The sequence below is a fragment of the Diabrotica undecimpunctata genome, chromosome 3 (genome assembly GCF_040954645.1).
Source record: "Diabrotica undecimpunctata isolate CICGRU chromosome 3, icDiaUnde3, whole genome shotgun sequence".
Classification (NCBI taxonomy): domain Eukaryota; kingdom Metazoa; phylum Arthropoda; class Insecta; order Coleoptera; family Chrysomelidae; genus Diabrotica; species Diabrotica undecimpunctata.
The window spans coordinates 86511257-86527654 of record NC_092805.1 but is presented as its reverse complement, the minus strand read 5'-3'; the positions used below and the strand labels follow the sequence as shown (position 1 = coordinate 86527654).

Here is a 16398-nt window from a genome sequence, read left to right as displayed (position 1 = left end):
TTAATGCGTTTTTTATTTCGTCCCAACTTTCGCATCCATATACAGATATAACTTCCTTGGCTCTACCTGTTAATTTACTGATAATACCATGAAGCAAAAATTTGTTTTGTATATTAGCTGCATTAAGTCTGTCATAATAATGGTTTAGAAGTATTGTAGAAACTTTAATAAATTCATGTAATTCATTTGGATTTCCGTCAAAATTTGGAAGAATGCATAAATTTTTAACGTCAAATTGTGGAACTGCCATATTTTAAAAATTTTCAATATAATATATAGTCAATAGTCAAATTGGTATAGTAATTTTCAATAATCAATATATAAATATATAAATTTTAATCTACTTTATTTTCTATCTATTAATCTCTATGTTTATTAATATATAGTATTTATTAAGCTATTCAATTTTGTCTAAATCTGACTCTAAAGTCAATCTAAGGACTTAGAGGAGATATTTTTAAATTACTTTAATCTTTGTTAATCTATTCAAATCTTTGTTTTATTTATCTTCTAATTTAGCTCTGATTCAATCTAAGGACTCAGAGGAGTCTGATTTATTAAAAATTCTTTCAAAATCTAATCTTCTTAATTCTAAGTAATAATAAAATCGCTTACAGGATAATGACGATGCCGATGTGCATTCCTTTGCTCCTGAAGGCTTCTTCTAACTTCTAATTCCCTCGGGTGAACTCTGCAGACGGTTTCCCTGGGGCTGGTTCTTGGAACAGTGGACAAACACTTGAAAGTGACGAGGATCTATAAAGACTCTTCCACTATCCTACTGACTGCGCGAATTATGAATGTTCTTGGGAAAAACACTTTTTTAAAAACTGAACTTCACAATTAAAACTTTTATTTCGACTTACAAAGATTTTAGTAACAACAATAATAATTTAAATCAGACTGAAAAATATTGATTTTAATATGGTGTTTTTATAATTTATTAATTGCTGATCTTGCTGTTCAATACGTCGCAATTTAGTCCAGAATGTTCAAGCGGTAGCCCCGTGTTGGAATCCACGTGGTGGAACTATTTGGATGGTAGCGGTCATTGTACTGTAACTAGCGTTTTTATGAAGAACATTTGTTCGGAACACCCTGTAACTGTAATCGAACGAAGGTGAAATTTTGGCATACATTGGTAACACTTATTTGACAGTTGTGGTGTTGACACTTTTTGTACTTTATTATTTTAAATTTTAAAGTGAATACCTCTTGTTTTATATTTTTCCTATTTAATAAAATCTGTTCTTTTTAGAACAAAATTAGTGTGTTTTATTTCAAAAATGTCACGTAAGAATTTAAATAGTCGTTGTAAAGACTATAATAATAATTATGTGACCTATTTGATTTAAAATGGATTCAGGATTTTTTTATACTTTGGCAACTATGTCAACTTCGATCTCTGACGTAGATAATGACGTGCAACGGTTTGCAAATTAGATGGACTGTATTTAAATAGCTAATGGAAGAATGAATATTCTACTTTAAAAAACTTACCCAGATTCTATTTCTATTGATTCATTGCTAAAAAATAAATTGTAGACAAACTATCCCCATTTAAAGAAAGAAGTGTGTACTACGGACATAGTTTAAAAAGAGTTAAAATATGGTGACGTGATTGTAGTGGAAAGTTATAAAATGAAGTAGTTGTATGTAATACACATTAAAATATTATATTAAAATATTAGCTTCAAATCTTACTTGGTCGCAAAATGTAGTATGTGAATGTATGACTTTTAATATTTTTCTACACACTTACCCTTTCTGCTTTACTTTTAGTAATATATTCTTTGAAATGTATCGATTCGAAATGGGATTCGAGCGGGAACGTTAGCGTTAACATGATTTTCATTTGTTCTTCGTTAAAGATTTTTTTTAGTGAGAGCGCATTGAGAGCAGAGCAATAATGTAAATAGACCGTTTCCAGTTTCGTAGGGGAAATTATAAATAGTTAAAAAAATGTAAAGTTGGTCGCCCATATTCACTAATTAACGGATGAAAGTTTCCGATTTTGATAGCAAATCCCCGAATTCCCCTCGTAGTTACTACAAAATGAGCTATTTGGAAAATACACAATGACGAACAATGACCTTCAGATAATAATATTCTTAAAGTTGCAGAACCGCTTCCATATACTGTTACCACAAATAAACACAAAAATAAATGATGAACCAGAAATTACGGATCGGCTTGGGTTCTCCAACTTGCTTTAACCGATAGTGAAAGATACGAGATGAGTGTCAAAACTAAAATCAAGAAAGGTTAGGGTTATCGAGAATACGAGACTTCTAAGTTTTTACAGCTACAGCGCAGTGATAGTTTGTTGTGGTGATGTGATAGCCAATAATTATGGTAAGTTTAAAATATTTGTGTTTTGTAATACTCAGAATATTTTAATACTCTTTCTCTTTTACATCTTAGTATCGTTGGTCTATTCTTGAAAAAAAAACTTGAATAGGTTTTTACAGTTATTTCACTGTATTCTTTTGAATCTATGACCAAATTTTGTTTTATTTTATTCTATTGTTACTATGACCGAATTCTTTTGACGAAATTTTAACTTAGGAATTATTTTTTAAAGTAAAGCGATCATTTGTCGATGGTCTTGTTTTTTAATAAATGGCATGAGAGGAAAAAAATAAGTTGTTATAAGGATTTAAGGTTAACATAAAAAACAATTTTTAGTGCCTTTAAATAATCGCATTGAGACCTAATACAATCGATTTATTATAATTTCTATTCTTTCAGTTTTGTATTCGTCAGGCGTCATTATGATCATCGTCAGTGGTACTACTATTTGAGCCCCGATTTTCCTTTGTTTGTTTTGACCGTCTTCCCGATACATCGCAAACCGGTACCAATTTGCCGCACTAATCCTCCTCGCGTACAACTCTACACCATCCCTACAACTAACCCTTGTTCTGTTCTAATTCTATTTTACATATGGAATCTTAAATTAATAAGAGTGGTGCGTAGTTTCATTCGTTTTTGAAAAATATTCTGCATTCCTATATATTTTTATAAAGGGCGTTATATTCCTAATGTTTCTTAAAGAGCTCAAAGTTCTCTATAGGCATATCGTTTTCACAAATTACACCAACTGCACTTCTTAAGGTTTTTCGTTTAAAGAAAAGTAAGATGATTTGTATCTGGTCACATATATGTCAGCAGCGGTAGAATGAGTGTTATATCGTTATATTGTAGTTTGGTTATTTTAGTAAACACTTCTTTAAGCTTTTGTTTGGTGCGAGAAAGTTCAGATCATCAGCGTATGATCAAAGCATCATAATTTGCTTTGATTTATTAAAGATACTTCTCTTATCGTATAAATCAACATCTCTTAGTCTTTTCCAATGTTATAGAAAAAGAGAGTATGTATGGAGCGTCTACCTATCCCAACTTCACACTGTTTCAAAGACCTGCAAAAAATTGCCTTATATTAGCAATTTGCTGATCAATTTACTCATTGTCGGGAATCAAGTCAAGTATCATTGAATCGGAAACCTCTTTTTTTTTTTTCTCCCCTTCCTTTTACCCTATCAGGGTGTCGGATTAATCGGAAACCTCAAGTTCATTAATAAAATTCATTCATATAGTTTAAATCTTAGCACGTTACAAAGAATTTAAAAGTATGTATATTTAATTTGTTTTTTTTTAATGTCTCGTAACATGAAGATGTCTAATTCGTCTATTGTCGACCTACCCAGTCTAAAACTAATTTCAAATTCACCACGAAACTCTTTCATGGACGCACTTAGAAGACTATACAAGCTGCTGGAGAATATCGTGTATACTATATTTAAAAAAGTTAGACTAGAAAAGGTATTGGATCAAATGAAACACCGATTGAGTTGCTAAACTGGTAGAGAAAATGAATATAAAAATAGTAGTAAAATTTTCTAATGTTGTATATCAAACTAGTTATTTATTTTCCAAGACTATCTGCATTTATCGCAATCCCTACAAAAGCAAGATAATATTATAATATCGATTCATTACCCCAATGTTACCCTTAAGATTTGCCTAAGAATAGTTCATAGCAGAATCAAAGAGAAATTTCAAGAAAACCTTAAAGATATATATAGTTTGGTTGTAGAAATGCACTAGGAACTAGAAAGTAGCGTTAAGGCCGAACATCCTGTTGCAAAAATCTGATGATCAGAGAAAATATATTGATAATGTCCAACATTTAAAGTTATTATTACATTACTATAATTACAGATTCTAAACATACCTAGTCAAAAATATAGAAATTGGTGAGACAGATATTCGCATTATTACCGTCAGTGTAGAAAATTGACAAGATATCTATTTAACAAGCAGTTACACAATGTTGTATTCGATCACCAATATTATTCAGCTTATGCACAAATCAATATTGTTCAAAAAAGTCAATCATATGGGATAAAAATAAATGCAAACTTACTTAGTGTAATAGATAGGAATTCGCCGCCTACTTTCAGAATTGGATATAGCACATTAAGAGGAAAAATTAGATATGCTAATGTTACATTAATTATGAATAGGAATAGGAATTAAAAATTAATACAGCAGTAAGTAGGAGAAAAAATACGCAATAAAACAAACAAAAATAAAATCAAATTTTATTCTACAGACGTCCGAATTCCCAACTAGAATGAAGCAAGCTAGCAATTTAGGTAAACCCAGCCTCTGCACTCTGATGCGCGATAGAGGCACAATTATCAGCCAAATGCCCTTCATGTGGGAGTCCTGGGCAATAGAACTCCAACATAGTTCCCTAATCGATTCAAATTCAGGACAGCGTGACGCGCTTTGTTCCTGATATCCTCTTGTGACTTGTCCGCGAATCGAAAATAGCTTGCTTGGCCCCAAGCTTCCGCTTCGGACTACGTCCAGTCCGGAGACTTGTTGCTAAAGTGTTTGGCTCCTACTTGTCCGGATTTTTTGTGTTTTTTATAATTTTTTTTGGTTGGCTTTCGCCGGTTTTTTTGTTAGCCTAGGCCGTTTTTAGTGTTTTTTATTATTTTTTGGTACGATGTCTTTGTGAGCGTCCTATTGATGTTAATCGGTATTCACCTCTTGGGGTCCACACAGCGCGGCGATTTGCAGTGTTTATCGACTTTTAGAGCTACGAACTATCCTCTGTTGGCTTATTTGTTTTTCTCTCTAGGGTTTTTGTTTTTCTCTCTGATGATTCTGTTTGTTTGATTAGTTGTTTTAATTTTCTCTCCCGTTTTTGTTATGTTTTTCTCTTATTACTTTTTATTTAGTTTGTCTTTGTTTTTCTTCGGTTTCTTAATTTATTACACTACTAGTTGCTTAGGCCTCTTGTGTTTCCAACGGTGTAAAGCGTTATATCTCATGATCTCTTCATTATTTCCGTTACCCTGACATGTTGTAGATCCCTGTATATGAAGCGTTCTGCTACATATATCAGAATGTTGATGACTTCTCTTAAGCAGCTGTTATAAACTGCTTGAATCCTCTTCTTTGTAGTTTTACAGGTGTGTCCCCATGCGAGAGATGCGTATGTGAGTATCGGTAGAATGATACTGTTAATTAATCCTATCTTGGTTTATATCCTCAATTTACTTTTTCTACCTGTGAATTCTTTAATGGATCCTTTACCAATGTTGGCTTTTTGCACTGTGGCGTCTGCGTACTTTTTAAAGTCAGTCCTTCACCCATGATGACTCCCAGGTATTTGGCATCGCTTTTCCACTTGATGCGATTGCTCTGTACAGTAAGTTGTTCCTCTGGTCGCTTTTGCAGTGTCGTCTGCATAAAGGCTTAATAGTGTTCCTGATGTTCTGGAAACGTCTACGATAAATATTGAGTACAGTAGGGGTGACTGGACCACTTCCTGTGGCACTTCAGCCTCCGGGGTTCCGAGTTCGGACAGGACGTGTTCTATCCAACCTCTAAGACTCCGGTTGCTCAAGTAGGAAGAGATTAGTCTCGTCATTACCCCGCTGTATCCATATTCTTTTATTTTATAATACAGTAATTTATTCTATATATAATACAGTCCTATATTTTCTCTGTGGTGTAAATTATTCCGTGTAGTGAAGGAATTGATTTTCTGTCGTTTCTTAATAGTTTTTGCAGTTTCCAGATTTTCTGCATATTTGGTCCTTGTTCCTCCATTTCTTTGGCATGATTTTCCCAGATTTGGCTACGGAGTTGTTGTAGCGCTGTTTTGACCTCTCTGTTTAGTCTGTTTTCCCTATTTTCTTCTATTTGATTTCTTGTCCTCTTGGCGAGCTGTTTTGCTCTGTTTTTCTCCCTTATCAGATCTTTTAGTTCCTGGGAGATGTCTCTGAATCTTCCCTTGTGTAATTCTACCTCTTCTTCTGTAGTGCTCTTTCTTAGAGCTTGTTGAATAAGTTTTTAAACTCTAAGATTTTTTCCTCTATTTCTTGTGGGTGGTTTATCACTGTAATATTGTTTATTCCAGTGCTTACAAGTCTTTTGTATTTTGTCCATTTAGTTTTCTTTTTAATTCTCTTGATGGTACTTTCTTCCTCCCATGTTCCTATTTCTAGGAGAATGGAATTGTGGTCCGATGTTTCTTCGTTTAGGGTTTGTATTTCCGTTTGTAGTCTTAGGTTTTTAGCAACTACTATGTCTATATGTGTGGGTAGTCTTTCTAGAATGAAGTGAAAAACAAGTTAAAAGAATAAAAATATTTACATATTTGGGAGCTATTATAATGGACCAATACCATAATATAAAAATTACAGACACGGAAACAATGAATAACAGACGAAACGCTGGACTTGGTAGAAAAACGGCAAGAGGTAAAGAGCTGTACAAAAAACCTCACATAAGTCAACTACTCGCAGAACTAAATACATAAATAAAATACGTAAGTAGAAGAGGTAAAAATAGACAATACCATACGAGTTGAAATAGAAGAACACGGGGGTTCGTCAGTAATCTAAAGAACTGTTAAATAAAGTAAAGAATCCATTTGGAGAATTTAAGGCACAAACAGAGATAATTAAAGTCTATTTGTTTGCAACTGGTAGCTTATTACAAATGCAAATTTTCTAATAGTGGTTCAAAGTTACCGTCAAATCCATAAACCGTTGCCGTACGGATGTAGTTGAGACCAATAAAAATTTTATTTTGTTTTTAATTACGAATTATGTAATAATTTGTTTACTTATATATATACGGTAACGTAACTTGTCTGGATGGGAAGTGAGGATTAAAAGAGAAAAGAAGAATTTTAAAAACAAGTATGTTGACCTTGCAAACTGGCGCTTAGGTGTTTCAAAGGACACAACGGTCAGCTTTGAGACGTGGGTCTATAGATCTAGTATGGGGTATATTTGGATAAAGATAAAATTATTGAAACGTACCAATGGAAATAGACAAAATTTGGTATAACACAAGGGAAAAATATAGGGCGCCACCTTGCCCTTTTTTAAAAGAAAAGGAAAACTCTACACTTAAAATATGAAAAGATTGGTTTAAGAATGAAAAAAAAATGACAAATAAGTTTGACCATCAGAGAAATCTCTTTAAACTGGTATGCATATATAATCAGAAAAACAAACACACTTACCTTATACGTCGCTTCATATTCCTGTTAGAGTTATCTTAATATTTTCCAAGAGAAAAGAAGAATTGTAAGATAGTAATAAATAAAGAATTGCTACTAATTAACAACTTTTATTTCCAATACAGTAGAAAGTTGAGCCAAGTAAAAGTTAATATAGAAATATCAACATATTAACAAAATAGACATAAACCGAACATGTAAATATTAAAATCAAAAATGGAAATTAAAATCAAACAGGTTTTAAACAAATATTTCAAAAAAACGTCAAACAACTGTCAAAGTGTATAGACGCATTTCAAAGTTTCTCCTTAAAATTTAAATATTTAAATGATTATTCTTAAAGTCTGAACGAGTAAATAGTGAATAGTGGTAAAATCAAAATCCTATTCCATTCCAATTTATGCAGCCGACGAGTAAAGACCGATATGTGACAATTTCACCGAAACATTTTAACTTTAATGGTTCAAAAGTGCATTGGTAAATTTGACTTTCCAGTGGCGTAAAAAAAATTAAGGTAACTGTTATTTTTAATTCTTTTATCCACAGAGTTCCTACTAGGACATCTGTTGCATTGATAATAAAAATTTATGTGTAGTGGTTTTGGTATCCAGAACCGCTCACTAAAATGACCTCAACTACTACTCAAATGACCTCACAAAATAACACGATCAATAATACCAAGTCTTATGTTGCCGCCACTTTATCTAAACCTCCACCTCCTACGTTTCCTCATAAAAATCAAGCCATTATCTTACATGCCCTTCCTAATGTCGTTCTATTTGAGTACATAAAAGCTATAGGAGACATCGTTACCCCCAAAAATATCATCTTTGCGTCTCGAATCTCAAATAACCGCATTTGTATTTATTTAAACTCTGTTAAACTAATCGACGATCTTCTCAGTGCCCACCAAAGTATCATTATTAACTCAACAGTTGTTCCTATCCGAAGACTTATAACACCTGCTAAGCGTATTCTTATATCAAATGTATCTCCCACGATACCTCACAGCACTATAGAAGAAGCTTTAAAAGATATCGGTTTACAGATAGTCTCTCCTGTATCATTCGTGAAATGTGGCTCGCTAGGTGATGAATATGCACATATAATGAGCTTTCGAAGAGTGGCGTACGTTATTCCGGATAAAGAAAACTTTTCAGTCCAGACCTCTCTTTTAATAACTCATGACTACACATCATATCGAATATTTGTGTCTACTGACAAATTACAATGTTTTTTATGTAAACAAGATGGTCATACTGCTGAAACTTGTACCAATGAACCAATTTCTGTAGCCCAATCCGAACTTCCCTCTCCCACTACCTCCGTATCCATACCCACAAATACAACGATACCCGAATGCACTCCCAATCAAATCAATGCACCATCCACATCTTACCCCGAAACTACAACTAATGTGGCAAAACAAAAAGCATCCCCTTAGTTACACAGTTAGCATCACCTCCCGTACAGAGACAGAAACGGGCTATATCCAGTGACAGTAATGCTGGCACCCCTTCTCAACTTTCTCCAGTTCCTACTCCAGAACCAACTATCAATCAAATGCCTCCCCCCTTATCTGTAAAATCTACCACTAATTCTTTTAGCCAGCCGCAAAAGAAAAAAAGTAAAACAATTGAAACAAAAGAACATAAATTGACACCCATTTCTTATAATGCAGTCCAAGCCATTTATAAAAATAATTTATCCGAACTAACTCTTACTGAAAACCAATTTATAGCTTTCCTAGAAATTACCTACGGCATACCGGACCCACTTAGAGAAGCTCTCAACTTCACTTCCAATATCCAGGGATTGCTTAATGGTTTATCTCTTCTTCATTCGCAATCAAAAGAGAGATCCTTTAAAAACCGAATAACAAGATTGCAAAAAAAATTAAAAGACAGCTTAATTCTGAAGACTCCGACAATTTAAGTGCATCATCCGATTACCTATCTGACGATGAAACTAACGCTCCTATTTCTCAATGCTCTCAACAATCCTTACAGTAGTCCCACACTTATCACATTTAAACATTACATTCAAAATAATTCAATGGAATTGCGATGGTTTCTTTCCTCGCATAGAAAGAATCCAGCAATTAACTACCGAAGAAAAACCTGAAATCATATGCTTACAAGAAACTAACTCAAAAATTACTAAATTTCCTAAACTAAACAATTTTAAAGGATATCATTATATTCGAGCTGACTGCAACAGAGCCAGTGGTGGAACTTCAATTTTTATTTCCAGTGAACTATTTTCTTCGCACCTTCCTCTCACCACCGAACTTGAGGCTATCGCCATAACCACTTGGTGTCCTAATAAGATTACTATTTGTAGCGTATATATTCCACCCAATCACTCTCTAAAGGAAATAGAACTTCTTGACCTCATTTATCAGCTCCCTTCTCCCTACATTCTTGTAGGCGATTTCAACGCTCACAACCCTATGTGGGGTTCCAATAGCACGTCAAACAAAGGTAAAACTGTTGAAAATGTAATTAATTGTACAGATTCCTGTCTACTAAATACAGGCTCTAGTACACACTTAAATTTCTCATCAGGCACATTTTCTTCTATAGATCTTAGCTTTAGTGATCCAAAATCCGCACCTTTACTAAATTGGAAAGTCGCTGATGATCTTTACGATAGCAATCATTACCCCATATTTATATCCACTGATATCCCCAACTCTAAACAAACTATATCCAGAAGCTACTGGCAACTCAAAAATGCCGACTGGCTAAGCTACACTACCAAAACAGATACCACCTTACCTTTTCTCACACTATCCAACAATATTGACTACAAATTATCATTAGTCACAAACACGATCCTTTCAGCTGCCAATTTGCATATTGGCAAAAATTCTGTTTCACACAAACATAAAAGGGTTCCGTGGTGGAATAATTCTTGCAAAATCTCCGTAGAACAACATAAGGAGGCACTTAGAGATTATCGGAAAAATAAAACACCAGAAAATCTCACAGAATTAAAAAAAGCTAGAGCCAGGTCGCGATTTATTATAAAACAAAGTAAAAAATCGTCATGGAGAAACTATGTATCTTCTATAAATGAAAATACCAGTCCTACTAATCTTTGGAAAAAAATACGACAAATTCAAGGAATCAATACAAATACTAAAATATCTAGTCTAATTTTAAATGATAATGTAATAAGTGACAATCAAGAAATTGGTGAGACCCTAGCCAGTCACTTCGACAAAAAATTTAAAAGCAAAATAAATTGCTCTCAAATCGAGCCAGTAGTCGATGCTTCCTTTCCAAGATCTTCAGCAACTGTTAAAGATATCGATTACTTAAATTCCCCATTTTTCTTACATAGAACTTACTTCGGTTAATAAAACTCTTAAGAACACTGCTTCCGGCCCCGACGATATTCCTTACATTTTTATAAAAAAACTATCTAGTTTAGGTCATCTTAAACTTCTTGAAATGTTTAACTTAATCTGGTCATCTAACAAGTTTCCTAATCAGTGGCAAACCTCAATTGTAATACCCATTAAAAAGCCTAACGTATCACGATCATCACCCAGCGCTTATCGACCAATATCTCTAACATGTACCATCTGCAAAATCTTTGAAAAAATGATCAATAAACGTCTTACGTGGTTTTTTAACAAATATAATATAATTCCAAAAGAACAGTCAGGGTTTCGACGTAATCGCTCTACTCAAGACAATCTAATACTTCTCCAATGTCATATTTCCGATGCCTTCAACAGGAGTCATTGCAGCAGTGTTTGATATTGAAGGAGCATTTGATACAATTAGCAGGCAATCTATACTGAAGAAACTTTCTCATTATAACATTAAGGGTAACATATTTAATTTTATACAAAATTTCTTAACTTCACGAACATTTAGAGTCTCTGTCAATGGCATTTTTTCATCACTACACCATCAAACTGACGGCGTACCACAAGGTTCAATATTAAGCCCCACTCTGTTTAACCTAGTAATAAGCGACTTGTGCTCTCATATAATATCCCCTATTAGGCACGTCCTATACGCAGATGACCTGATAATTTACTGCCACGGACGATCTATCTCTACAACTTCCAAGCTTATTCAATCCGCAGTAGATACACTAGTTAAAAAACAAGCTCCATAGGCCTGTCTTTATCATATACAAAATCAAAAATAATAAAATTTAGTAGACTATCACCCTTCCAATCCCCTAATATTATGATTGAGAGAGCGAATCTTCCAGTAGTCAAGGAATGCAAAATTCTCGGTGTAACGTTTGATTCACGACTCACCTGGAAACAACATATTCTAGAAATAAAAGGTGAAGCAAACAAGAGGCTTAACATTATCAAAACTCTTTCAAACTATCATTGGGACGCAGATGAGAACTCCCTGCTTAAGATATATAGGTCTATCATTCGTTCCAAACTGGATTATGGTTGTTACATATATATCTCTGCCTCTAAAACACACCTTAACCTTTTAAATTCGATACATCACACAGCTTTACGAATTTGTTTAGGAGCTTTTCGATCTAGCCCCGTAGAAAGTCTATATTGCGAAGCCAATGAGCCCCCACTTTGGATTAGACGTGAACAATTATTACTTTCCTATGCTGCCTCCGTTTCATCGAATACCTCCAATCCAGTTTATCTTCTTCTTACTTCATCAACTAACAACCAGCATTACTATTCTAAATCACCATCAATAAAACCCATTCCCCTAATTTTAACACAATTACTTAATAACATCTCTCTGTCACAAACAATCCCACGACCCCATACCTCCATATCCTCCTTGGTCTATAATCACCCCTCAGTTTAACACATCTCTTACAAGATTCGATAAACTTACAACACACAGGGAACTCATTAAAAAGTCTTTTAAAGAAATTATATTTACAAATAAATACGACATAGTACTTTACACTGATGCCTCAAAGAATGATACAGGAGTAGGCTGTTCTGTTACCACGTCAGATAACCTTATCACATCATCTTGTATCCCCTCGTTTTGTAGCGTTTTCACTGGCGAACTATTTAGCATATTTCAGGCTTTCAAATCCATTTCTTCACCTGATAAACAAGTTGCAATATGCACAAACTCACTAGCCTCAATACAATCTATACAAAATATATTCACTGATCATCCTATTGTCCAAAAGATCCTTGATTGTTACCAACTAATCGCTTCCCAAAAAATAACAGTTACATTAATCTGGCTACCATCCCATATTGGTATCACAGGCAACGAACTTGCAGACAGCCATGCAAAACTTGCCTCAACATCATCTGATAATACGGTTAATATACAAATTAGTAAAGATTTAAAATCTCACATTAAGAAACGAGCAAGAACCCGATGGCAACAACACTGGGACACCAATAACTCAGCATTACATCATATCCAACAGTTAGTCGATAGCCCCCTTGATTTGATCTCTGCCAGTATGTCCAGACGAGATGCTATTGTAACACGAAGACTTCGAATAGGACATACAAGATTAACACACGGATACCTGATGCCATCCAGCAACCGACCCACTTGTGAGACCTGTCAATCACATCTAACAGTTAACCATATTCTCACCGAATGTCATCAATATTCAGCAAAAAGACTATTTTATTGCCTTAAAAGTGATTTAAAAGACATACTCAATAACTTGGATCAAATAACCTCAAGTCTAAAATTCCTCAGAGACGTTCAGTTATATTATAAAATATAATTTTGATTGTATCCTGACAATATGTACTCTAAAAAAAAAAAACAAATATGTTTATAATTCTGTGGAATACTGCCGCGTGCCCCAATGGACTAATAGAAAATATAAAGGCCAATATACAAGATAAAATTGAGAACTCATAACTAAATTTCACTTTTTTATTTTATGGCATACTAATAATTTACCGGTATTATCTTTTGCTGTAGATTCCGCTCAGGTAGCAGCTTGTTCTTTCACCCTCCTGCTTGAGGTCCAATCCCAGGGACCCCGGCCCCCATCGATCACCACCGTCCTTGGTACTTTCTCGGTAAGAAGTCCTCTAGTTCACAAATTCATTTCCGCAACGATAAATTAACTGAGGATTTTTGAGTGTCATGTTTTTCTAAGTCCTAGTTCAAAACAAATCATTTGTCAATCCTTATTTAAAAACTCAAGGTAATATTCTTAAAATCTCTGTAAGTAGAAAAAGGAAAATACAGGCAGTAAATAGTTCTCTCCTTCGAAAACAACTTTCGGCCCAAGTAAACAAAACGTCGTAGTAGTCGCTGTTGTCATCTTATGATTATTAGTACCCCTAAGTTGATCTTTCTAGCCACCAAAATACACGGTCGGCCTCTCCTTCTTCCTACAGGTTTTCGTATGGGTAGCTTTTTAGCGATCGTGTTGCCTGGCACTCGTATTATGTGTCCAGCCTATTTGAGCCGCTGTGTTTTAATAACCGTTAGGACGTCTGGTTCATTAAAGAGTTGGTATAATTCTGAGTTATATTTTTTGTGCCACTGCCTTTGATCGTTTATAGATCCAAGTATTTTGCGGAGTATTTTGCAGTCGAATATTTCCAAAAGTTTTTCATCCTTCTGTGGTAGGGTTCGTTTCTCCACCATATGTGAGAACCATACTCACCAGTGTTTTGTGTGAAATTTTAGTTTTTCTTTATTTATTTATCTTTTTCTTCTTTTCTTTATTTATTCATTTATTCGTCTTTTGATTTCTGCTCTTGTTCTGTTGGTAGTCGTCAGCAGCAAGCCAAGGTATGTGAAACTATCAACACGTTCAAAAATAGGACTTCGAAAGACTGTTTGCCGTTTCTCAGTTACTGTAGAATCCTTAGTAACCAACAACTACTGGTCAATATCTTGCTTGCTACGCCCTAGTATTTCAATGTCATTAGCACATGCTATGATTTGTATCTTGAGTCCATCCTTTATCTCAAAAGTTCTAGAATTCACTCCCTGTAACCTAACACTTGCTTTTTTAAGTTAGACATTGTCATTCTCGTTAGTCTAATAAGTTTTTCTGGTGCACCAAAAATACTCATTGATTGATGTAGTACTGTTCTCTTAATACTGTTGTACGCGGTCTTGAAGGCGACAAATAGGTGATGGGTTTCAATGTTAAATTCTAATATCTTTTTAATGATCTGTCTTATTGAATGGATGTAATGAATTGTTTATTTTTCTGTAGTGAATTCAATCTGGTATTTTCGAAGTTTGCCCACTGTGTAAACTTATATCCTTGTAGCAGTATTTTTACCCATCTTAATTATTTCTTGAATAGTTTATATTTTCTATCTCTTTGTAGAGTACCTTTTTGGCTGAAACTTTTTATTTGCTGTAGTTAAATAATACAGCTAAAATATTACTTATTAAAAAATGAAAAAATAATAATAACAAAACATTGAGTGGCATTTGTAATAAATAAAAAAACTCCATTTTTATATGAATAGATTAAGAAATGTATTGTTTTAATCCAAAACACGTAAAATCCACAGATAATAAAGTAAAATCTGTCACAGAAAGTGTATTTTAAAATAATTTTGGGTTGATTTAATAAACTATTCATCATTGCCAGAATGTGGCGTATACATTTTTTAAAACAACTAATACTTCGTAATTAACACACGAAGACCAATCATCTATAATATAATTTGCATATCTTAATTTAAACATGTTTTAAAATATTATCTTTAGACATTCAAATCAGAAATTTGTTTATTCATATTATTGACAATAAATATAACTTTATTATACTATATAAAACGTTTTTCATGGATGTTGTTGAAAATATCATCCAATGTTTCATTTTAATTTAGATAATTTAGATATATATATATATATATATATATATATATATATATATATATATATATATATATATATATATATATATTGTGACGATTGGGGTTTATAGAAAATAATTTATAAGTTATATACTACATACTATTAGATATAAAAAAGTATTGATTATTTTAAGAAGTTATATACTAGAGAATTTAATAAAAATATATTTATGTGAGGGCATTTTTAATAAATTAGCATATAATAAGTGTAAAAAGTTGTATTTTAATGTTGTAAATATATTTAAGTGAGCCATGTGCATAGGCAACCAACTATACAGTAAATTGACAGATAGAAATTAATCATAATACGAATATAAGTGGGGTTATAATAATAATGTTAGTTTAAAATGTTTAATTTATATATATTTAATGATTTAAATGTTTATTCTGATCTGAAAAGCCTAAATGTCAACAAAATTATCAATGGAACATTAACGAATTCTCCAGAGTGCAGAGTGTGACCATTGTTTACGGTCGAACATTCTGGAATAATGATTATGTCGGTGGATGGAACAGATATTTTTTCGAGAACATCCATATCGAAGAAATAGAACGAGATCGAACATGGTTTCTTACCAGATGATTCTGGAATATCCAAAAAGATATAAATACCCGTGATTTGGATTCAAGAGGGAGTTTTTAGTCAGAAGTCAGGCCAGTTTATTATGAAAGTTAGTAGAAGATAGACACAATTAATTAGTGAAGTCAATTGTTCACAGTTTTAGTAAGTCAGTCAAGCAGTTTAATAAGAAATATGAAAGTTAGTTGGAGATAGTCCAATTGTTTAATATAGTGAGTTAAATGAAGATTAAAAATTATGCATATATTTAATGCACATTTATAATTATACACAAATAATTATTGAAGATTATAAAAGTATATTAGAAGAATATTGGATGGACATTGGAAGGAATTAAAATTATATTATGATTGGAGATTAGTATAAATCAACTTATAATAATTGGATATTGGTATATTGAAAAGAAGAATAAATATAAATGGTGTTTGC

At 33.2% G+C, this 16398-nt stretch overlaps 1 protein-coding gene across 1 annotated transcript in view; it reads left to right on the top strand.

Moving 5' to 3' along the window:
- Nucleotides 1–2140: 2140 nt before the first annotated feature.
- LOC140437001 (chymotrypsinogen B-like) overlaps nt 2141–16398 on the top strand; it is an 81089-nt gene continuing 66831 nt past the window's right edge. The window contains exon 1 of the mRNA XM_072526214.1: nt 2141–2355. Within this exon, the coding sequence (XP_072382315.1) occupies nt 2353–2355 (3 nt within the window). The 5' untranslated portion in view covers nt 2141–2352. The remainder of the gene's footprint in view (nt 2356–16398) is intronic.